Source organism: Falco naumanni, chromosome 8 (assembly GCF_017639655.2).
Source record: "Falco naumanni isolate bFalNau1 chromosome 8, bFalNau1.pat, whole genome shotgun sequence".
Taxonomy (NCBI): domain Eukaryota; kingdom Metazoa; phylum Chordata; class Aves; order Falconiformes; family Falconidae; genus Falco; species Falco naumanni.
This window is the reverse complement of record NC_054061.1, coordinates 35,294,312-35,320,200: the sequence shown is the minus strand read 5'-3', so window position 1 is coordinate 35,320,200 and position 25,889 is coordinate 35,294,312. Positions and strand designations below refer to the sequence as shown.

General features: G+C 41.2%; 1 protein-coding gene across 17 annotated transcripts in view; it reads right to left on the bottom strand.

Annotated features, from left to right (window-relative positions):
• The window catches only part of CLASP1 (cytoplasmic linker associated protein 1), a 185,075-nt gene that overhangs the window by 9,661 nt on the left and 149,525 nt on the right, over positions 1-25,889 (bottom strand). For 8 of the 17 annotated variants that reach the window (XM_040602654.1, XM_040602652.1, XM_040602655.1 and 5 more), the window contains 7 exons: positions 24,218-24,361; positions 22,855-22,961; positions 17,745-17,861; positions 13,919-14,069; positions 12,629-12,875; positions 11,687-11,880; positions 9,937-10,065 (listed from right to left, as the gene is read on the bottom strand). In XM_040602654.1, the coding sequence (XP_040458588.1) occupies positions 9,937-10,065; positions 11,687-11,880; positions 12,629-12,875; positions 13,919-14,069; positions 17,745-17,861; positions 22,855-22,961; positions 24,218-24,361 (1,089 nt within the window). The remainder of the gene's footprint in view (positions 1-9,936; positions 10,066-11,686; positions 11,881-12,628; positions 12,876-13,918; positions 14,070-17,744; positions 17,862-22,854; positions 22,962-24,217; positions 24,362-25,889) is intronic. The other 9 variants (XM_040602660.1, XM_040602665.1, XM_040602669.1 and 6 more) reach the window with 3 other exon arrangements.

Genomic DNA, 25,889 nt, shown 5'->3' with positions numbered 1-25,889 from the left:
AGCCTACACTGTAAAGCAGTCACGCAAAACCAGGGAGAATCTAAATTCAATACCACTCTTTCTCTAAGGGAAGGCGAATTCACAACTTTCACACTCTTCCCCAGCAGGTAGGACAGCTAGTTGAAAGAGGAAAGACCCGATTCTGGTCTCTCCTCCCATGAGAGTTTATTCATTTTGCATTCTGCAGTAATTGGATAAAAAAAACAGGCTGGGAAGGCAGGTTTTCTTTTTTCAAGTGTCTGTGCTAATTGCCAGGCAACAAAATGAAGCTTCCCCTTGGTTGCACGCTTACTGGCCACAAATCACACACTCTTTGCTTCCCATGTTCCTCTTTCAGTACAAAAGATGGAGGATGCTTTTGCTCATTTTTTCTCACTCCCCTCTTCTCAGGGCTTACTTTTAAGGCAGGGTAAAATCCTGAGTGGACAGAGACTTAAATCCGACACCTCAACTCTAAGAAGAAAGAAGCATTCACAAATCCTCATGCTTAGGATCTCCCAGCTAGCCCCTAACTGAGCCCAGGAGCATTCACACAGCCTTTCAAGGCACCCCCTCCTTCGTGACTGCGCAGGAAGCTCAGATGCCTAGCCCCAGTTCTCCAACTCATCCCAAAGCTCAACTACCTCAGGTTGTCTGAGGTCAATACTTTGAAACCAGCACTAGGAAATCTGTGCAAGGCAATCCACAAAAAAGCAAATAAATCAAACCACAGGTCTCCCATCACTTTGACTGAAGCCATAGCTGCTGGATTCTCCTTGTTCCCCTCTTCCACACACTGTCATGGTATCAGACTCAAGGATTTCTATTTGACTAAGGCAACCCATGGAGAGATGTAGTTCTAGAAAAGACTCAAAGTGAGCTTTCATTATTTTTAAGTAACTACTGTGGATAATGCATGAGCCAGGAGTATCTGGAAGTTTATCTCAGTCCTTACTAGGACAAGAATGTCTCCCTACCTGGACTACAAAACATTTTCCAGAAAGTTTTAACTGATTTTTAAGATAGCAGCAATGAATAGTGACCAGAAGAGATCACCTCCATCTACAAAGCCTGCTTCACCCACAGCCTTAGCATCACAGCCACACAGTTATCATTAATCTTCCACTCATGCTGACAGCTACGCCCCTGAAACAGGAATGACCACAAGATACCTATATCCCCAGGAAATAACAGTAAAACTCCACCACCTGGCATTCTCTAAAGAAAACCCAACAGTGAATGTGTTCTCAGATACTACATGTAGTACGAGTATTGCATGCAGGCAAGGTACAGGCAGGATGGTGAAGCAGACCTGAGACCTTGACTGCTTCTGTATCAGTGCCCTATTTACAGAAGAAGAGCTGTCAAACTGCTCCATCTACTTCAGGCCTTTCTCAGCATTTAATTACAATACTAAAACATATTCCAAGAAGAATGGTAATCCACAATGTGGTCAATATTCAAAGAATTTCATCCTGAAAGATCTGTGAATGAGTAACCAAGCAGAACAGAATGCTTGTTTTCCCACTTCTAGCAAATTTTCCCTCTTCCAGCTATTTCTTTCCTAATTGCTCTTCAATTTCACATGAGAAGCATGAAAGTTAATATTTTTCCACATAAGCTAGTGCTTGCTTCTAAGCTAGTACCACGTGATTTTGTTGGGAAAGGAGAGGAACACCCTAGTTAAAGGAAACCTAATGCCATGCTTTGGTACCACGGTGTTGAATTGCTGGCATGGATGAAGTCAGGAGCTCCCAGGAGGTCTCCTTTAAAGGAATTCCTTCTTGGCACCACAGCTTTTGACATTTGCTTTCCCAGTGCTGAAACGCTGCTACCATCAAGCTTTCCACAAACAATGCAGTAGGCTCACAGAGAGCCCAGATATCTTGTAATGAGTTTAACAACATCCACAAGCAAGTCACTAGCTAAAAAAACCCAACTCTAACTATTTGGACACAGGCTGCTTGGAGATGTTGCAAAGCAAAATCCCAGATACTGTTAATAAATGTTTTCACACACCCTCTGAAAGAAAAGCTTGCACATATATCACGACTCACTAAAACAAAAAAAAAAGTTTAATTTTTTTTGAAGACCTTAAAACCCCTTGGCATCCTACTTGATAAGAAAGCAACAATATTACAGTATGTACAGTATGCATCTATGGACAGACTCTGATCTCAAATATACTACTGTAAACTCCAAACAGTAGCGTAGGTAAAAATTCATCCTATTTGCATACAGGTTACCATGCACATTAAGTTGCAGGTACGAGGCAAGCGCATGAGACAAAACCGTTTTTTAAAAGTCTATTAACCAATTGCAAGCACAAGGAGTTAAGACAGTCGTAATTTTTCACAAAACAAGCGAGGGTTCAAATAGCAACAACGGTCATACATATATTGCACATCATATGGTCAGCAAGAAAAGTTGTGAAGGTGCAGGATTTACTTATGTCCCTGCAAATCCTCTTTTCAGCAAAGCTGCCCATTTCTAGCAAGGATCTGGCTACATTTACACAGCAGTTGAGTATTTCACATCATTTCTCCCTGAATTGCCCTCCCTCTGAATACAGAGGGCTGTATTACATGTGTCCAGTATGCTTCCTGCTGATATTAGCTTGTAAATGTGACAACACCAGGGAGACTGGAGAATTCCAAGTCTTCCAAGAGCACATCTGGCAGACAACATCTGCATCTAAGCCACACTACAGCAAAACCCCTAAGCTTATGTTTACCTTTAATAACAGCTGAAGTCTCATTAACAATGAAATTCAAGCATGTGCTTACACGTTTGCTTGAATCAGAGCCTCTGCAGGTAACTAGCTCCAGGCCCTGGCTCCCTTGGAAAGGACAGGCAGGGGACAGGGTGTAGGAGGGGGTAGGGCAATACCAGCTGAGAGTGAGCCAAAAAGACAAGCTCATCCCCGCCGGCACAGAAAGCTGAATGCCACCGTTCTGCAATGCAAATACCAGACCATACCAAAAGGTCTTTCTTTCGGCTCTGGCAGAACAAAACATTCAGCCACCCAGACTGACTCTGCATCCCACAAGGGAAAGCATGGCTCTGAATGCTTACGCAGCAGCTCAGAGTCCTGCTCGCCTGGTAATGCCAGAGAAAAGCAGCAGCATTCCCACACAGAGGAAAACGAATTATCAAAAGATACAAACTGCCAGGTCATTTGGCAACAAGAACATACAATTATAGCAGAGTTTAGCAAAGATATTTTGCCATGAGGCATAACACTTGCGTCTTGCAAATTACACATACCATGCAATATCAAAAAATCAAGTATCTTTTTTAACCGGGGCTTTAACCTGACCAGCAGAGTGAGACAACCTTAAAAGGAGTGGGAGAAACAAGCATCAAGCAACATCTTCTGTCTTCGGAGGCAAGATCAACAGGTACATGATGAGAAGTGACAGGAATGGCTCATACTAACAGCAGACACCAAAAAAAAGTAGTGGCCATGAAATGCATCCTTTAAAATTGATTAAAAGAAAGGGTGCTGTTCACTACATGCTCAGACTGGAGAACTCATTGGTGCCAGAGGATTAAAAATTAGACAAATTTACTGAAGAAAAAACAAAGGGCAAAACACATGGAGGTGCAGACAGTACCATTATCTTGGGAAGGCTGTAAGCTTCAGACAGCTGGAAGGAGGGAGGATACCCACAGGGAAGCATCATTGCATGGTTGCTTCTTGCTAGTCAGTTAGGTAGAGTATCAAGTGAAGCAAACTTTTTGTCTGACCTAATATAATTATTCTCAGTGATCTCAGAAATATGAAAGAAAACTAGCAAAGCCATCAGATGATGACGGCAATTGGAAGCAGCAAGTTCAAAAGGGTGGCTGTGAAGCAAGATGTGCAAGACTAGAGCACGCCTGCAGTGTTTTAAGAACATAGACACTAAGCTCTGTATAAGGTATGTCACAAACATACCTCCCAGTAAAAGCTTAGAGCAAACCACGGCTTGAACTGGATAGCTCGACATTATTCAACACAGGGCAGGTAGCCTAAGAACGCAGATCAAAAAGATAGCACTTTGCCTTAAAAGAAGCAGGTTTTTTCTCCTTTCCAAAGGCTTACCTTATTCTCTACATGCTAGAGACTAGACTCAGCCTGACTTCTGCTGGCATAATATCAGCTGTGTTTGCTGGTGGGTTCCTTGAAAGATATCTGCAGTGCATTAAAGACCTTTTCAGTGAGTCTCCCCAAAGAGAAAAGTTGTTGTATCTCCACGCAGTTTGCTTTAGGGAAGGAGCCATTTCACGAGCACAAAGCACAGGTAAGGCTATTCACCTCTAACGATGTCTTCCTTAATGTTATAAAGGAGTAAGCTTCAAAGTAACAGGTTAGGGGTCTCACAAACACGCACAAGAAATGCTTTCCCATTTCAATGGGAGGGGATATGCTGATGTGCAGTATTAGAACAGCGTGATCCAAACAGCCACCTGCCACAGATCCCTTCCTTTTCACAGAAAAGCTCACTGGCAGCATCAGTGTTCTACAGAATTTGCTAGACAAACTTTGGATGACAAGTCCCACTGTTTACTTGGTTCACAGTGCACTGCAGCCACGGGATCTTGATCGCTTAAGACAGCCAGAACCAAGACCCCATTTCTTCTGCATAATTTCTTCTGCTCAGCTATTACTCTCAGCACATTACAGACGTTGCTTGCTGCCCGACGGCTGCAGGAAGCAGCTTGTCTGTGGTAATCTGCTCTTGGTCAGTATGCAGCAGCTTTCTAAAGGGTTTTGAAGGTTTAATTTTTGCTTTGCAGTGACATAAACTACGGGCAAATAAGTTAAGAAAATTACATGTCCTGACTCACCTAAGGCAGAACATGCCAGGTTCATAGGCTGCATAGGGCATTGGTGTAACACGCTGGGATATCAGCAGAGCAGCACTTGCATACCTACACGAGAGCTGTGCGTAGGACTGTAAGTTGGAGTACCTTGCCACAATTGCTAGTTGCACCACCTCTGCAGAAAGTCGTAGAGGATGAGGCAGTGTAGGTAAACCCCACTGAAAACTCACGAGGCTTTGTACGCTATTATGAAGCCCGCAGAGTGCCAGAGAAGTTTACTAAGCAGGAGAATAACGTTTTGCTTTCGGGCTTACAAGGCATGCAGCGATGTCTCTGACCCAATTTTTGCCATCTAGAGGTTGTTACTTAAAGCCTGCATAATCTACACTGGAGGGGATGGAGGTTTACCAATACCTAACTGGGCAAACTCCCATCCCTGAAGGCTTTTCAGTCTGATCCAGACAGGAACAAACAATTAAGAACTTGGACTCAAAGCAGGAAGCGGACTCAGCAATGGGGAGTGTTAAGCGATGAAAAAACAATGTGATTTTTATAAGGGACTCTGAGGAGATGAAGTAGATTAGACTGCTTCTCCTGTGCAGTAAGTATTTGAAACACGTTGGGAATAAGAAAAAAGCACATAAACATATACAACGAAACACCAACTACTGCCAAGCTGCAGCACTTGGCAGCTTCCACCATGGACTATGTATCAATTAACCTTAAAGACTGTGATCATTTAGTGCTTTTCTTCTTTAGTAAGCTACATTTTGCAGACTACATAGATCATACCACCATCAGTGGACAGTCACAAACCACCTTGTCAATGTCAGAGACCAGTCTAAAACCACCCCAGCAAGACAGTGGTTAACATCTACAGTTAACTGATAGTTGTGATTTCTTCTTTTTCACCCTCTTTTAGAGAGTTACAACAAAGAATGTTATACCCCGATTATGCTTATGGATCTTCTGGATAATAGAAGACCAAAAGTAGGTATCTAAGACATGGCACAATATCCTTTCCTTACGCATAGCAAATACACATCAGCTATCTCTATAGACCTAATTGCAGAGAAAAACTGTGTGGCAGAGAGAGAAGCAGGGAATTAACTATCCTATGATTTTCATGTTGTAAGCATTTCACAAGCTAATGAACTATTTCTGTTTTACTACATTCAATAATAAGAACTTATACTCATTTTGCTGGTGTGAACTGAAGCAATGTCATATCAATGGTATTGGGTCAGCAGGCAGCATCTCTCCTTAGTTACGGGTGAGTAACTACACTGGAACAAATGAGTTAATATTAACTAATTGGCAACAGAAAGATGGTTCTCTTCCAAATAACTCCAAACAAAGAGTGATAAAAATCAACAAGATTTAATACCATCCACAATTTCAATTATGTTCTAATGCTCCAAAAGTAAGTGAAAGGCATTTACATGTCAACCCCCATAAATATTTACAGTTATGACTGAAGCAGGCTTGACTCTTCACATAACCCCATTAAATCAACGGCATTGAATAGACTGTTATACTACAAACAGTATAAAAACAGGCTGAAGTTAAAAAATGCTAACTAGACACAGATCTCAACCCAGAGCCTTCTAGTCTGTAGCCTAGGGTTACGTTAATTTAGAAGCCCCGTTGAAGTCTGTGCTTTGCCAATCTCCTGCATCTGCACTCAAAACAGGGCGCGACTCGGCACGTACCGCCTTCCTTCCCTGTGTCATAGGAAGAGAAGTGGTGCTCTCAGCTGTCCTGCCCTGCTGATCCTAGACCTTGCCTTCAGCAACAGTAGGCAGAAGAGTTCAAGCCATGGCAAAGATCCAACTGTCTAAAAACTTCTGCCCGGACTTGGAAAAACAGCCAGTTATCCAGGCATCCCAAAATATCTCACTAACCTAACACTGCTTCCAATTATATAATCTGGAATAAAAGCACAGACCCTGTTTGTTTCAAACAATCTTCAACTAGATATCGGCACTCAGTTGGAGGAGGGGATGATCTCTACTGGTTGGTGAACGTGTCGGTTATAACCTGTTGTTTGGTCCCTCCTGGTCATACTGAACTGAGCAGCAATATTGGAATTTGGGTACACAAATGAACCTTCCTGATTTCCAAAGAACTGCCTCTTAGTATGATGATTTCTTAGAGACAGTACCCAAGATTAACAGTTCTGTACCATGCTCCTCTTCAAACTCGCTTTGCTCGGTCACTTTAGATCGAGTCTCTTGGGACATATGTAACAGAAAACGTGAGCGATAACTTGAGGCAATTAGCAGTCCCTGTGCTGAAGACAAAACTCAGGTAAGACAGACAAACAGATACAGCTCGGTCAAAACAGTTGTTCTCTGTTAATTTAGGCAGCCTGTTGCATGCCAAAGGATCTCAAACCATAAACCAGGGTCACTCCTGTCTTCTACAAGGCAGAAGCAGCCCAGAAACACAACAAACCCTGGAGTGACACTTTTCTCAGGGCATCACTGGCGCAAGGATCAACACTTTCCCAACCAAATTATATAGCAGCTTTCCTCGAAATAGTTTTTACACTCCAGAAGATGATTTTATCTTATGCAGTCTAAGGGCAGTGCACCACTGCCTTAATATTGCTCTGACTTAGTGAAAAAGAAAACTGTACAACAGACCACTCAGACCTTCCCTTCCCTTCTTCAGCTATTCTTTGAAAGTGCCCTTCAATCACAAATTGGCAATTTTCCACTTTATCTCCTGCTTAGTGGGATCAAGTCAAAGGGCAGCTCCTCCACCCCTCATGGAGAGAGCAGTGCTGCTAAGTCAGTGGTGAGAGCGAGCTGGAGGGCCACCACGGCATGGGAATTTGTGACCTGCTGGTCCAGGGCTATGAGTTTGACCAATTGAGCCATGCCTAAATGGACTCTCAGTTAATTTTTCACAGACTTAACTGAATTAGCAAGCCCAGCAACAGGTAAAAATACCTTAAAGCATATTCCCAGGCATATCTTTAGCCTAGCTCATGCAGATACCCAAGTGCTGGTTGGGAAACCTTTCTTACCTTCATGAACGCTGATATTTTCAAACTACTGACAGACAGATGATGTCTTTCATGGGCTGCATCATGATTCTGAGAGTCCCATCCACACAGGGATCACAAGGACCAGAAAAACATATACAGCAAATTAAAAAATCCAGCACCAGTGCCACCACTTAATACAGCTGTGCACACACAACTGTTTTAGCAGCAGACGGCAAAATAGAAATATACCTGCAGCATCCTATGATAGCTGCCACCCAAAGGCAAACTGCTGAACATAAACTTTCAAGAAGCCAGTGAAGACATCTGGTCCTCCAAGAAGTCATTCAAGCTAAAAAAGCAAAGCAAAGCCTTTCTCATATGGAACAGATGAATAGACAACATCAGGATCTACTTCATTCAGATTAGGGACAAGGTGCAGCAGTTGCAAATATGGTATCTTTAAATTATGAAGATGTTACAGAAAACCACTGTATATCAAAGCCGTGCTAGGCACAGCACAGCAGCTACCTGCTAATAGCAATACAGCTCAATTATTTTTCTACAATGAAGTGCCAGAACTCACATCTCTTCATTCCTAGCTTGAGCTTTGCTTTCTCTACAGCAGACTTACTCTTCTCCACTTTTCCTCAGGAGGCACCTCATGCAAATTCTGAAGAACCATACCACACCACAAGCATGAAGAACATAGTGTAGGGAATACAGAGGTATAAAGTGTCATGTCTTCAACATTGTTCTTGATTTCTATAAAACCCACCAGTCCCACGAGGACAGTGAATTCTGAGGGGCATTAAAAATAATGCCAGAGACAATCTGGAAAGGTCCTGCTAGAAATGGCAGCTTTGGAGGACACTCAGACAAAAACTACAAAGGGCACGGAGTCAAGGTGAGCTGAGAAGTATGCAACCAGGAAAACCTGCCAATAAAAGGCACTCCTTCAGAACATAATGTTTTGTCCGACTGCTTTATCGGGAAATCAATTTACAACTGCTTCTTATTACTCTGAACTGAAAATGACAGGAGTGCAAAGGCTCTACATCAAGAAGAGTAAGGTAGGCAGAATATGGCAATCCTCATTCAGTAAAGGATTAAACATTTTCTACTTTTGAATTTTAGAGAAATCCATCTTGCTCGTTTCTTTCCCTACAGGTGTTTTTTGTTTTGTTGTTTTGGTTTTTAAACAGTAAAGTTTCTGCTACACACAGCTAACATAACCTTGAGCCAGTTACACAATACTCTGGAGCCGTCTGATCTATACAATGATCTTTTTTATGGCCAAAGCTCTCCAGATGGAGATGCCTAAAACTGCTAATTTAGGACAAACTTGTTACAGAGAAGAGTAAGCGTCTTAGATTTCAAAGCAAGGACTTTGATAATAAAGCCATCACAGACGTACAGAGAAATTCACGCAGCACTTTCTCGCAACATACACAAGGTAGATTAAAAGATGCAGGTTGGAAGTCAATCTACAAAGACTGACTTTCAATGTAATTTGAATTGATCTACTTCAAATGTTATCATCACATCCCTTTATTTTTGTTTTACTCCAAAAGAGTACTTTCAGCTTTACACATGACTTCTCCCACAAAATGAGAATGCAATTCACCCTTCCCTCTGCTTCTTCCTCTGACCCAGCTTCTTTTCAGCTTCATGGCCTCTGTCCATTTCCTCCTGTTACTCACCAGTTCCCAGTTCTCCAGTGTGGCCCAATTTCAGCATTCAGTTTTCAAACAAAATTCTGCTTGAATGGGCTTTGTGTTCTCCAGTACATTTCCTACCCTCACCTGTACAGACAGAGGGAGCACACTGCACTCCACGAAATTATTAAACATGCACTTTTTCCACTGCAGGGTCTCAGCCTCTCCCAGAATGAGCACAGAAATCCTGGGAAGCTGGTGAACAGTGGCTTACAATTCCAGACAGCTCCAAGTCCACTTACACAGCTCTGCCAGTCTCAATTTTTTTCCTCCCTGGCTCAGCATGTAAAAATCCTGTCTCTTCATATTTGGGAGACTTAATATCAATTTATTCTGCTGTCAAGATGGGTCAATGTGTTTGCTCGTTAAGTCTCACAGGTCCTATTTTTCTTCAGCAGGTCCATATTGCTTTCCCAGTAGCAACACGGAAAGACTCACCTCCTTGTGGGAATCCTTATGTGCTTCCAGTGTTTTCATGATAGTCAACTCCGCATAGTTCTTAAACCTTGCAGGCTGGTTCCGCAAGATCTCTCTCAGGACTCTCAGCGCCAGGGCTCTTATTGAATGCTGTGTCAAAAGAGAAATCCACATTAGAAAAAGTCTGTTCTCAAAACTGCAGCTTGAAGTAAATTCCCATGACTCCCTAAATGTCCACATGAAATCTTCTATTGCTCTATCAGCTCCAGTGGAGTGAGCAGTGTTATCACCATAACTAACATTCAGAATCAAGACTCCTTGCCTGCTTTTGTACAAAATTTCAGAGAAAATGACTGTTCTCACAGATATAAGGAAGAATCAGAATGACATGACTTTGTTAAAATTCTATCCTCTTTTGGCAATGAAATACGAATTTGTACCCAAAGCAGCACATTTGCATTACATGAATCTACAAAGAAGCTCAGATGACATTTGTTTTGCCCTTACTCTTTTGCTTAGCTTTGTGGAAACTGAGCTACAACCATCCAGAACAGCTGTTTCTCAGATACTAATGCAGTAAAAAAATATCAACTCTTTTCCTGTAACTCCTATGGAAATTATTTTCAAGAACGGTTAAGTCATTGTAGTCAACTCTGGCCTATGTGTTAATCCTTTCTATCAAAAGATCATTACCAGAATGGATTTGTAACACCTGCTTCAGTTTCACAACTGTTATATTAAGCTTTTGGCCTGTGGCGACTCCAAATAGATTCTATCATTTCAGCAGAGGAACACTTACTTTACTCTATACTCAGCCTTTAAAGCATGTCCTTCACTGTTCATCTGCAAAATTCATGTAGTAGCACAATTCACATGTGTGACTAGAGCAGCTCATGCTTATACTACAAACAACAACTGAGAAAGTGTCAGCCACCTACACTGCTTCAGAATTAGTATTTCTGAGTGTGCGCCACATACTTTACAAGGAATATAAGAAATACAATTAATTTTTAATCAGATGAAACAAAAAAAAAAAAAAAAAGAGAACTGAGTGCTCTGAAGCCTAAATATTGTAACATTCAGGCGGAGCATGGCTCTGATGTGAAGGTGCAGCAGGGTGCTGAGCCTTTACCCAAATACCATTGTGCTGCAAGCTGAACAAGTAGCCCCAAGTGGAAAAAGTAAAAGTCCAGCCTGTAAATTACCACTCTGATCAACTATCACATACAAAGATGTGCTAATACCACAGCTTATTTTTAATACTTCAAAACAAGATCCCCTATAAAAGCAGTTTGTTCTTGATGACATTGAGAGACCCATCCCATGAGATCTAATAGCCTTGATCTTTAAACCACAGAGAAAAAAAACCCTAAATTATTCTAGGGTACCTTCATTCTCCTTTTTGTGGGAATGGGTATGATACAGTTAAGAGCTGGTAACTTCATCCTAACTCAGGAGGGAACAGCTTTTGAAATCTTGATAGTTTTTGCACCAGATTAGAAGATAAATTCTTTTCTGATTCTAGTTGAATTTCCTAGTTATTTGTCACTAACACTCCAGAGAGAGGGAGGAAAACTGGGACACTTCATCATTGAGCACACTGAAAACAAAAGCAGAGTTGTCAACCTTCAAAAGAAAAAAAATGAGCAGTGCAGCATCCCTGATGAGATGCTGTACAAATGCAGTGGGTTTCATTTAAACTAGCGTTTAGGAACTACAACCCTAGATGAAGCAATGTGCAGAAGAGTTAAGACAAAATTCTACATCTCACATCTTTGTCTCCAAGTGTTTCCAGCAGCAAGAGCAGAATGGTTTTGAAATGCTCCTCCCAAACTCCAAGGTTATCTTCCCTTGTGATCTTGAGCAGTTCCAAGAGAGCTCCTTTCCGCTCCTCCACCCGCTCGTTGTGGTTGGAGAGCTCCTTCAGAAGATCAGCCACCAAATCTGAATGGTCAATGGGTACTTCTAGGACAAATGGCAGCAAATCATTTGGGGAAACAGGGAGAAAGATCAAACCTGCCAAGATTACTAACCCTCTACAGAACAAAGTGCATTTAACAAGGGACCTCCCAAAAAAGCAACAAATTCCAGGTGGTCTCAGCCAAGCAGCCAAGAGAATCTGACTAGCCCACAATTTCACCTGAGTTCAGAACACAGCTCATGAATCTGCACAGGGTTTCTAACAAACCAGGAAGGGATGACGACTGAATTTCATCCAGTTCCAGTAACTACTTCTACCAGATAAGAATTACTGCAGTTTTTCCCAGACACACAACCCCAAAACAATGACCTTCAGATCAAAGTACAGTCACTCATCAGCGTACTGCAGAATAACAAAGCTAAGGTGTAGCATCACTGAAGTGAAGCTAAATGTTCAGTAACAACAAGCTATTGAGATGTTTCAGTCATAAAGAGTAGGAGATCCCCAAAATAGCGTCCCTACAGATGCATTTAGATGCTTAAGGGACAAGTTTGAGGGAAACGCTAGGCAAACAAAAATTAAAATTGCAGTATAACATTTTCTCAATAGCCACAGATCAGGTTCTGCTGGTACATGGGAACAAAGAGCATTTCATACCAACCCTCAACTCGGATGCAAATTAATACACAACATATGCACGGGCAGGCATGTATCTGAGAGCACTACCCATACACAAATATATCAGAAACAGAGAAAGCTGCCTGCAGAATTACAAGATACGCTGATACAAACCGTCCCGAAGCTGATCCATGTCATCATCAAACACTGCTTCCTTCAGGGCAGTCTTGTCATAAGTGTTAATTGTGTCAGCATAAGGGTAGGGGTTATATTCTCGAGCACGTGGCCCTGAAAAGGTGCGGGGAGGCTGGGTGTTAAGTAGGGAGGTTTTGTTATCCAGAGCCATCCGTCCACCTTCCACAATGTCACTGCTTCCACGGACATCACCGGTAGGCACAGCAAGGCCACCATCTCGAGACACCTGGGGGATCAAACAGAGAGAAAGAAAAGACCACTCAAATTCTGTGGATGAATGTAGCTTTTCTGGAGTTCATCAACCAACATGAAGAGGCACAGAATTGTTTACACGTACGTAATACTTGAGTAAAACTTAAGATTACCACCTCTTTCCCATATATAATAACTTCAACTATTCCAAAAAGATCTCATGATCATAGGGCAAAAAGCTATGCTAGCGTTCCTAAATGTAAAGTTAACATTGCTAAAACTGCACAAGCTGGCAAAGATCATAAGCTCTGGAGCAGTACCAATTTGCTAAGAAAAGGAAAGGAAGCAAAAGCAACACGCTCCTTGTGGAACTTCACAACCCACTGACAGAGGAGACTCAACGATGAAATGAACAATAAAAGGTTCCTGAAGGAAAATCTGGGACCAAGAATTTTTAGTTTTGAAAGCTAACTTAATCTGCTAACTTGTTCATCCAGATAGGATGCAAAACTGTCATAGAACATCTCAAGTTGGAAGGGACCCATACAGACCATCGCTTAAGATTCCTGTAAATTCTAAAGTCCATGTATTTAGTTAAAACAGATGGCATCTCACGTGGCAGAATTCTGTAACTGTTCACACAGCATAAGGTACCAAACGAGTTGTGTGGTCAGAGTGATTACGGGTCCTTCCTACATATGAAGTAATAAGCCCGTGAGGGAAACCACCCATGCATTTTAAGAACTAACACTTCTCGTTACAGACCTGACTACAACACCCCATGAAAAAGCCACCACTGAGCCACACTGAGCCTGAGGAACGCTAGTTCTGTTCCTTCATACATAGGACACCCACAGAAGCCCAGTGAGCACATTTCATAGGAGGCTGGACTTCGAAGGGAGCGTTAGCGGGACCCCATAATTTAGGTATAAGAAGTCAGCAACCAATAAGCTTAAGACACTTCTAAGAATACAGCAGGAATGACTGGATTTTGTACACTAACAATCCAGAGCCAGGTCTGAACACAATGTTTTGAAGTTCCACCTATCTGGGGACATTAATCAATCAAATACTTACAATGTCACAGTCTTTCTTTCCATCACGTTTAATCGGCTCATTCAGGTCCTCTTGACTACGGAAACTGAATTTTTCGATCGCTTCTGTGACTCCACGAAGAGAGCTGTAGATTTCATCAGAGTTTAGGTTCTCCGTGTCATAATCCAGCATACTAAAGACCAAACGTATATGAAATGTTACATATGAAATTGGAATCCGCTTTTGATTGTCAACAAAAACAATGCCAAGTTGGAGACAGATGGTTTGGCATGCTCCTTCTAACAGTGACTTGTAACAAAACATCGATGGGACCAAAGCAGACTTTGGGTCTGAGTCTCCCGTCAAACGGGGCTAAATCTAGGAGAAGCTCCACTGAAATCAGTGATGTTACATTGCTGTGAGGGGAAAACAGGTCCACTGTTTGTTACATTCCACAGCTTCTGTAAAGCAAAGAAAACCTGTCCCCAGCATGGTAATGGTGTTATTTAAAAAGGAAAACGAAGAAAATCAATCACTATGAGAACTCAAAGTGTTGTGACAGCTGGTGAAAATGAAATCAGTGAAATTTAAGTTTCATAATATATCAAATATATTCTATCAATGGATTCAAACGTGACAGAATTAAATGGAAAGGAAAATGTATCTTGACATAAACCTTAGTCTAACATGTCCCACTTTCATTTATAGAGTAGTAAAACCAAAACCACTTGCGTGACGCCTTGATAACAGATGCATTTCAATATTGAGCCTAAGTTTGGGAATTCTCTCACTCAAACTTGATGCTTTCTTGCAGTCTTGTCTGTTCCTCAAATTGCTCAGCAGCATAAAGCCACGCAAATTTTAGGATTCCTTTAGGAGTTATCAAAAATTAAGTTCCATGAAAAAATGCCTGGCATGCAAGAGCAGATGAGATGAAAAAATGTGGTTAAGAAGAGAAGCTTCTACAAGGTTGGAGAAAATGAAAAGGCACTACTGGCAGGGCTTTGCTCTATCCAGGAGAAGCTGAGTTCGCATGACAATCAGTTTTCCAAGAGAGATTTAATGAAGAGACCCAGTAACTGAGAACAATTTCTCTGGTGGAGTCTTGGATCTTAGTAGAGCCAGAAGCAAATAAACCAAAAGAATTTGAGACATTTACATCAAGTTGTTTGTCAATAAATGGTAAGAAATGGCTCCCTACAGGGCTGAATTACTATTTCTTAACAGTTGGGAAGGATGACAGGATGGGCTTGGAGGAGGATGGCTGAACAAAGAGTTGTGCTCCTTTTCCACAAAAGAAAGATTCCCTGTGAGGTCGGTGGGAAAAAAATCATAAAGTACAGAAAATTCCTTCTGAACCCTGGGTACACAACTATTATTTTTAATAGAACTCTAAGTAGGATGTTAAATATCTAGAACCACTGGGGTTTTTTTCTGGAAGAAGCTCAGGAACTTCAGACAGAGGATAAGATTGGTGCTGCCCGATTCCTTTGGGATTAACATACTGAAAATAACCACAACCCCTGGCTCCCAAGCAACACACTCACACCACACTCACACAAGCACCAGTGCCATGTATCCTGGCAAAGAAATCAAAGAACACCGCCTCAAGTTTAAGCAGTGCCTGTCAGGCCAGAAAGAAAGAGAAACCACTTAAAGACCAAGATCAGGAAACGAAAACTGTTTATAAACCTACAGAAGTCAAAGTGTTTAGGACTTTTCAGACAGCTGAATGACACTAACGTACTGCGACGGCCTTCCAGACAAAAGTGAAGGCAGTTTTTAGATTCTTTATAAGCATTAGGCAGGGTAGAAATACCTTTGTTTCATAGGATCTTCAAAAAAAATTTTTTTTGAGCTCAAGCACATTTAATCTGTAGATCTTAAGGGGTTCTTCATAAAATATTTGAATGAACAATGAAACCAACATTCAAGAAGGTATACATGTGACCGTACCCACACACCCACATCAAGAGATGACATGACTTACCAAAGGTCACACAATCACATCCACGGCAAAACTGAGAAATAATCACAGGTATATCGAAACTAAATCTTCTGCTAAAAATCATTGCTGCTTTCCTCAAGGATGAATTTTGCCCTACACTGCTATCAAAGAATAGATCAAAGTACAGACTCTGCAATGCCAAAGGACTAAGGCAGTTTCTCAGAGACAATGAGCCGATGCATTTATCAATGCACATACCACATTTTAATAAAAAACTAAAGAGTCTAATTGATTTTGTATGTCAAGTGTAAGCCTGTGTAGGAGACCACAGTATGGCTGTGCTCTACATGAACAGAAAATTACATGTGAACACACATGTCTACTGACAGCATGTGCACTGGAATACTTCACAGACAACATGATGGGGGGAATAAAAAATAAAATGGCACTACACCCACCTTTCAGGGAGAAAAAAAAAAAGGCACAAAAGGGAAAAAAATTACGACCCATGCAGAAAACTAGAGGAAAGTCACAGGATGAATAAGAAGTGAGTAGAGATGAGTAGTGTTTAGGGATGTCACAACATTATTTTCCATCTTCTGCTGCACTAAAACAATGCAACTCTCTGCAAGTTTATCAGGATACAATTTGGCAGTTTTCCAGTCTGACATGAAATACATTTTACTTCCATAAACTATAACTCAGTTTCCAATCCAAACTACGTGTAAGTAATCAGCAGTTTAGCATCCTCAAGCAGTACACAGTAACTCGCCCCATTGCACTTTCAGGCTCTAGGCTGGAATATGTATGTCAAATTACTCCAAACCTTGGGTCAGGTAATGAAAGGAGGAAAAAAACTCCCCACTAGTTTGACTCCAAAAATCAACATGGGTCTCTTCCACAGATGTCTTAGTATCCTAGAAGAGTCAGAACATTGATTTCAAATTTTAATTCTGCAGGTATTCACAGAGGTACAGACTATGGGATTCTACTTTCTCTCTCAGACATCACAGATTCTCAGATTTTGAGCCTTCAGAGAACAATTTGTTTGCTTTTCTTTCAATAGTTTTTCATTAGGAATGTCTTGCTTCAAGACAAGTCTATATACAGTCCTTCCTCAGGTAACAAGCAAGAAACCACACCTACACGTTGTCAGGGTATAAACTTAAAAATTCAAATAAATTTAACATAGCAGTCTGACAAATTAGATTTATATTCAGAAGGGGTTTTTTATTAAAGTCAATACACAGCTTTAGTCCAGCATACCGATTAAGGATCTGTACGCAGACCAGAATAAAATGCAAGGGCAGAGGAGGAACAGATATCAAAATTAGCAATCAATAACCCCCAGGTCTTGTGGTAAGGTCAATTTTAATTTAAATACCACAAATTTCCAAGATGTTCCACAATCACACTGTGCAAGAAGCTGGTAAAATCATATATGCAAGCTTCATCCTCATCATCTTACGGATATTCACAACTGCAGATGTGAAATCACTACTGAGCTGCACTTGCCTGTTGGAAAGTGCTCATGTGCCACTTGCCAACCTTCCCTGTGCTATCATAACACAACCCGTGCCTGCCAAAAGTGCTCAGCAACTGTGTTCTGCATTGGAAACCAACTGTGAAACATACACCCATTCAGGAACCAGGCAGGGAGGAAGGGTCTGGAAAAATCCCTTCCTTTTTTTCTTTTTTTTTTTTTTCCCCCCTCCCCCCCCCTTGCATGCTGCATCTTCCCCAAGCAGCAAGCAAGTGGCTGCCTGTCATCTCTGCTCTCTGAAAGCTATCATCATCTCTTTGCCTTTTCCAACCAAAGCTTCCGCAGATCATTTCCCACATTGGAACAAATTTCACAGTGTGAAAGGTAAATAATACTGTGACATCTCAGACAAGTTGGTTTAACAGGTAGCTTGTTACCTGGGAGAGTAAGAGCGTCTGAAAGTCTTGTGGGAAGGAGCAGTGGGGATGGAGTTAGGCTGAGAAAGGGGAGGGGGGTGCTTCGACAGCCCATCTGCACTCCAACCCCAGAACCGACTGCCGTGATCAGAGGAGAAACGAAAGAGAGAAGAAACAGAGAAAGGAGAGGGAGGGAGAAAAAAAAAAAGAAACTATAATCTGAGTGGCTTAGTGCTGTCATGCTGCCTTGGAGAGAGAGAAAAAAATTAATAGAAACAAAATTAAACAAGAATACTCCATTGAGCCTCACAAGTCATTGTTTTTGCCTTCATTATTAATTTCCACTTTTATTCCTAACGCAATGATATGGTTCACACAAAAGTAGTCCCTGCCTGTACTAACCAGTGAATTTTACAGATGGATATAGCCTCTGAAACTCTTACAATGCTCCAAGTAAACAATCCCTGACCACACATCTCTATTCAAACTCTAAGCAGGTACTTGCAAGCAACAGGATCTCCCTGGAAGAAAGGAAAATTGGAATTGATTTTTTTCTCAGACACTCAAAAGGTAGCACGTCACATTTGGCTCCTGGTGCCTCTAGAAGAGCCTGCACAAGGCCCTACACAATCATCAAACCTCTGCAGGGCTTAAGATCTGATCCTGCTTCACCAGGTTTCAAACTGACTCCAAAAATGCATGAGTCAAAGTCAGCCTACAGTGTAAACGTCATGTAAATTGGGGATTTGGTCCAGGTCCCAGCAGACACACCTGAAAAGACTGGATGACACGAGCATCTAAGTCGATTCAGATTTCTCATCAGACTTCCACAAGCCCCTTTGGGTATGGTTTGATCCTGCACCTTTGGGTCAAGGCATCCATCCATGTGCCAATTCGTCTAAAGTTTGTTTTTGTCCTGTTCCCTTTACGATACACAGATTCTTACAGTCATCTTCTGAATAAGAATATAGATGCTTGAGCTGGGAGAGTATTCTGGACGCTGCTTTGTTTCTATTAAGTTGAAGCACGCTGTCTCAGAAAGTCACGTTTGTATATATGCAAGTGAAAGATATTGCAAGATCAGAAGCGGCAAACAAGCCAACAATTTCTCCAGTGCAAACAGCAAATCCAGTTGAAAACTCGTATTAAGAGTGGTGTCAAGAAATTCACTTGTTAACCAGCAATCAAACACATAGCTATTACGGAAATACACCGGACAGCCAGATTGCTGATCAGAAGCCTCACAGCTAGTCTCACCCAACTGCAAATGGGCCACCAAACTGCAGGCTTGTCCTTTACTGTGTAAGGTGGGTGGCTTATTTTAATTCTTTTTCTATGCCTTGCTCAACTTAATACTGAGAGTCAAATTCCATATTTTAATTGTATTTTCTATTGTCAGTGAAAAAACAAGCAAGTAAACTTATACAACCAAATAAAATTGTTAGCCTTTTATTTTGATGCATTTCCTCCAGAGATCTTTGAAAGACTACACAATCTTTTTCAATAACTGGAACTATGCACAGGTTTCTGGACTACTGCTATGAAGGTAGAAACAGTAGGGCAAACCTATTCATTTGATATTCCCTCAAATATTCCTACAGAATTCTAGGTGAAAATTTAGAGCCTGAAAGTAACACTGTGAGTTTACGTAAGTCCATTTGCTATTCAGAACAGTATTCTTATGCTGGAGCACTTCACAACTTAGTATTTTCCTTTTTGTCATACTACATCATTTACTAAATCTCAGATTTCCTCTGTGCAATGCAAACTCAAGCCATTCATCTGAGCATTGCCCAGGAAACACTCTTTCCTCTCAGTCAGATGTCTGGGGTTTTCCCTATTATTTTCAGTCTTCCCAAGTGCCCTCCCCTGCTTTTCTTCTTCAGAAAACACCTCTTTCCCCCACAGCTCCAATCCCAAAAAACTAAGACTGTCATGACAAAAAAAGGAAGTACAAATGGAGAACTCACAGATGCAGTGGATATGTTCTAGTGGTCATGAAGGGGAACTGGATGGAGCAAATAAAAGCAGAAGGAAGGACTCTGCCCAAAGCCCTGAAAGCACATTGCCCTTCTGAAGACACTAACATCAGGGGACACTTGTTATCATGTGGATAGGTAAGTCAACTGTTTGAATCAGCAATGTCCAGTTCAGCCAAAACATTGAAAATCTATCCAGAGAGCTCAAATACACGTACGCACAAATACACGCACACAAAAAAGAAAAAAATTAGTCATCTGGAATTCAGTTGTGATGGCAATAATATGGGAGAAGTAATGTGACCTAAGGGCATGGCATACATATATACTATAGAAAGCCTTGCTGATTAATATTGAGGATATAGTCCACAAATAGTAATATGGGAGAGCAGCTATGCTTAGCAATATTTTTATATTCCTACAGGACCCAACCTATCCTTTCTACACATATCCCAGCCCCAAAGGTATATAAGTCTTTAGGTATGACTACTCCTCCAATCTGTCCATCAAGAACAAATTCAAAGGAAATTATAATCCTCAAAACGAAAGTTGGCATTAAGAATTGGACATAATCCTTCAACTGACTGCACTCAGGCTGCCTGTACGAGGCAAGGTCTGCACATGCAGCACCCCAGGAAGCAACGGGCATACACAACCTTGGTACAGCCCCTTAGCAACGGGTTCCATAAAAACATAAAGCCAAGCGTAGTTTTGGAGGAGAGCTACACAGAGACACTGGGGAAATCTTTAGCCTTTTACACTGCTATCAGAATGACTCAGGTGTGCTTATTTTCCACGTTTGTAGAGAGAAAAGCAACAGTGTACACCACTGATGAACAGCAAAGGACAAGCATTTGTAATGGAAACGTGACACAAGCATCTATACCAACAACTGCAATACTACAGTGTACCCTTCTTCCTGTAACTGTCAGCACATCTTTCAAAGCCTTTTTTTCTGAAAGAAGGTCGACCACACGAACTCTTCAGAAACAGAGCTATATTCTCTTTTGTTCTGCAAGTCCGGACCAGGTTCAAACACAAGACATTTTCAAGAAGGATGCGGTCCAGCAGAGCATCAGAAGCTACTGCCACTGATGTGCAGTACTTGCCACCACCTTTTCTACAAATGGCAGAAATCTGCAGCTACTGTTACTGCTTAGAGGTCACTCACCAAAAAAAGTAGAACTTGTCCCCTGAATATTTTAAAGGGCTTTTACAACAGCTTCCACCTTCACCTATCATTGAAGAATGTTTTTTACACATCACTCTGGAATAACTAAATCCAGCAAGGGAACAGGACATACTTGTTGAAAAGACACCTAAATTTTTGGATCAACATCTCCAAGAACTCCATAGAAAACTGAAGGAATGACTGTTTTCTAAAGGAAGTTCCTGGCCTATTGCATCGGTAGCATTTTTGGTCTTGACAACTTAATGGCAGAATGCTCTGCAATTACATGCCCCCTCTAACTATTCCTTGAGAACATATCATACAGGGGAAAAAAAACCCTAAACCCAAAATGCTCGAGAACAACAGCAACAACAAAATGCAAGTTTTGTTTTAAGTATACACTGAATGCTTTAATCAATATTTTGATACGTGCATTCTGACATCAAGAGGTAAGGAGAATGCAAAGACAAATTGAAAAGCAGAGAGTGAAGTGGCAAAACACAGTTGTAACCCAGTGGCAAAGCTAAAAAGCATGGTAAAAGCTCATGGATTTATAAAGTAAGTGCCACATGTAAACATGGCCAGCAAAGCCACAACATAACCACAGAGAGCTATCTAAGTTTATAATCTCCCATGACAGACATCATCAGGGCAACAATGCTCAAACTAATCAAAAAGGAAGCAAGAGTTGGAACCATTCCCCTGAAATTTTACAACTTAATTCCTTAACAAAATCTTTGTTGAAAAACTCATAATAAGACATCTCAACCTTGGCTTGCAACCTCCCACTCTAGTTTTGGATTACAGAAGATTTAGAAGTCACAAAGATGTATTTAGATACCCAAAATTTTCTCAGGAATCTCCATGTGCTCCTCATATGCTGCTGGATTAGTACACATACTCACTAAAGGCTAAAAGCCTGTATTTTTCGTGGCACATGGGAACTCACATGTCTAAGTAACCCTCCAGACAGGGTTTCGCATGTCATGACAGGGGTGATCAACAGATTTCAGTGTAAATTACTACAATGGACTACAAACTGCACTTCTCATCCAAAATGTTTCCTTCTAAGTCTCTTCCATGACAAAGGAAAGCGACCTCCCATGGAGAGGGCAGGCAGACAAAAGCAAGAGCTTTTAAGCTTTCCCAGCATGAATCAAAGCTTGTCCAGGTAAAAACCTAATACTTTCCTCCAATTTTTCTATGGTCCCAAAGCATACCATCTAAATTCCCATCTCCTCTGCTCTAAGTTTTTATGGTGCAAAATATATACAATTCCAATATCCAAGAATCCATGTTTGCCCAATAAAATGTTTTGGCGTCGACCAATATATACTAGAGTAGCATCTGCACCTTCAGTGAAACGCCTGGTTGCAACAAGACCTGCTGCCCAAAGGATCAGACCAGTGTTCTGCTGGTGAGCAGCCAGGAGCGTGATTTGAGAGGCATTCAGCACTGAAACACAGCTGCCACCTTTGCCTGTTCTGCACCTTCACAAAGCGTAAGAGGGGAACAGGAGATTCAGCACTTCTCCCAGCAGCACAAGCACTGTACTACAGTCAGATGAATTACTGATCAACAGGGCACACCTAAAAAATAGACACAAGCTGAAACCCTTGACCTGAAAGTCATCATACACTTTGCGATATTTGCAACCTTAACAAGACCTCATTTCTAATGCTGCCATTCAGTATTACCTTTATTGAACCCACAAATCTAATTCTGGAGAAGGCCTACTTATGAAAGAAAGTCAGTATTATAAGAGAAGACATTCATATTACACAGATAACATGAGGACTGGAACACTGAAATCAATCACCAATCATGTATAATCATGCTCACACCCTGTTTCTTTGGAGCAATCTATTGTAAACTTTTGGTCCTGTTTTTGCTTTCAAAGTGAGTCACATTCTGCAAATGCACACTCAGTGTTGAAATCCTTTAATATTTTGCAAGTGGTTTAATTAGCCTGCTGCATTACCTTGGAGACAGTCCACCATGGGAACAGTTGGTAGGTGAAGTTAAGGGGCTGGTTCTGCTGCTGGAGTGTCGGGAAGGAGTCCGACCAAGGGTATTGCTGGGGGAACCCTGGCACAGAAGCAGGAAGACAGGGATTAGCAACGTGTTGCAATGCATAGGCAGGAGTACACAACAACAGGTCCAAATATTGCCTTTGTTTGCACTAGACAAGCTTAGTGCAGTTTTGGTTCTGGCTCTGGACCTAAAAATCTGCAGCCATGGTTCACGCAGTCATTAATATGGTCTCGAAGGTTCTGCTCTGACGATAAAGAAAGCAGACGTGTACTTTTCTACAACCTACAGCACCTGCAACATGTACAACCTGCAAATATTGCCAGAGAAACGGTTTATCAATCTGTCAGGATACCCAGCTTCTCAGACAAGATTTGCCAGGCTCCAAAGTATGCAGACCATTACGCTGGCAATTTAGCAATTTAATTATGCAGCTATTTCTCCACATTGTCTAAAGCATTCTTGATTGTGCTTGTTACGAACATAAGTAAGCAATCTAACTTATTTTTTCCACTGGCCTGCACCATCATTTATACCACAGCAAAATGAGTAGAAATTGCTCCCAATTCTGACTGTCTTTACAGAAAGTCGAAAGTACTAGGGAATCCAATCCACTCGCCTGGAAGTTGCTACAGTTGTAGCTTACACAAAGGGCTGCTTGCCCCATGGAAGTGCAAAGACAGGAGGGTTCAAATTCCAGCAAGTTTCACAAGATTTCCACATAAAAAGGCAAAAAATACCCTAACCCTTGCTGCTCTGTGGGGAAAAGAAGTTTACAAGCACACTTAAATCCTCGCTAACATATTCCTTCACAGAAATAAAAATACGTAAGAGTTTCACGTAAAACCAAAACGTAAGGTAATAGGTATAGACTGAAGAGCCCTTGTAGGTCAACCAAAGATCCTGCAAGCGTCTTAGTAGGCAGTATGTCTGTTATTAAACTGATTTCAATAGTAGTGATAAGCCCAGAAAATCTGTGGTATGAGGATCTCTGTTTTGGCCAAAAGATTGTTAACTGGCAGAATTTTCAAAAGCACACACCCAACTTTTATGCGCTTCTCAGTTTGTTGGGTTTTTATTATTATTATTATTTTTACTGGTTATGACTATATTAAATTTAAAAATAAATGAGTTTTTGGTTTTAATGATCCCTATAAAAGCAACATCAAACAGAAGCCTCTGTTGCCATATTGCTTCAAGACAACAGTTACAGATAATTCATGCTACTGAGTATCTGCAACAGCTTATCAATGAGCTGCTGGTGGTTTTGAGTCTTTGAGGCTCTGGTGTTTGCAAGAACAAGGGCCTCTCACCACACTGGTGTTACTGGAGTTCTTGAGGTGGTTGTGCAGGAGCTTGGTAGCACCATCCTGGAATGTTTTTGGCAAGGCACCAAGTAACATGGTAAACTCAGGAGTGTTCAATTCAAAGAGAGAAATCAGGACTATCTGTGCTGCCTGAAAAGAAAAAAAAAAAGAAAAGACCATCAGTTTTCATTCTTTGAAAAAAACAGGCATTCTGTTGGTAACAAACCTCAGGGTAAACGATGTGCATTTCGTTCATAAAGAAGACTCACATACTAGACAAATTTTTCACGTGTACCTTGTGATGTGTCTTAAGGGATTGCTAACTACTATAGTTAACTTTTTAGTTCTTAGAGCTTAAAATATTTTTTTGCATTTGTATCGTTAACTCCTCAGATGTGAGGTATACAGCTATTCACACTCAGAGAGAAAGTCTTACCATCATCCTGTCCAGCAAGTATTTCAATTGAACAAGTTACTGCAAAAAATTTACAGGGAACAAATAAAACCAGAAGCTCAGATAAGTATGAAGAATCTAGGAGTGCAATTTCTCATTCCCACACTTTCTATTTTAAGTGTGCGTGTTCTCTTCCCACCCAACTTCTTAAGGGTCTGACAAGTTTGCTTCATCAGACAATCCTTACTTCTGTTTTCCCACCTCTCCTTGCGAGTCTCACCACTGAGGCTGTTTCAGCAACAGAAGACTCCATCTCAAGTGGAAGATCTACTGGGATGGTAAGAACCACCTTTCTCTCATCCATGGACAGGCTAAACCCCACTAGATTCCCTAAACGTAGTAAGTGAAGCCAGGGTACCACTGAAACAACTAAGAACTTTACCATTAATTTCACTGGACGGGGTTTGCCCTATCTGCCTGGAAGAATAGCTGCCAGAACAGGATCTCCACTAACTCTATTAGCAAACATACAGCTCTGCGTATCCTGAACTAAGACAATGGAACCTAATGGGCATGGAAACAGAATAAATCACAGAGTGCAGATCTGCAAGAGTAATTAACATCACATGTTCCTAACCAGACTTCCCTAGCAGCATACAACCCATGTGGATTGCACCAATTCCAGTATCTTCCCCCGCCTTTGCCTTGAAAATATTTTAAAAAACATATATATTTAAAAATTCATTAAAAGAACAATAAAAATGAAGCAATGAAGAAGGACTTCTGATGGTCTGCAGCATCACCTTCTCCAATGGGGGTGTAGCCATTGACACAGCCACCCCTAAAATACATATCTGGATACAAAGCATCGGCTTAGGCTCACAGAAAAGCAAATCTACACATGCTCTTAGTTTGGAACAGCATACATACAGGCTTAAGAACAGCAGACACTTGCGTCTCACCCTTTTGAGGATCAACTTTCTAAAACTACCTAGAAATGAAAAAGAACTTTAAAGAAGGTAAAAATATAATTCACAGTTGTGGCGCTAACTGTACATTCATTGTTCTTATCAATTCAAAGAAGGAGTTTTTAGTAAGTAATGTGTTTGCAAAGTTGCAATAATTAAAAGTGTATCTACAGTTCCCTGTGAAGTGGAATCCTTGAGCAGATGATGAACTTGGGTACACAAAAACCCTTTCATAGTGGAGCGGAATCGAAGTATCTCATCGTTTCAGTGCGCAAACTGCAATTCAAGCTATGCTATCCCTTCTGCTATCAGCCCC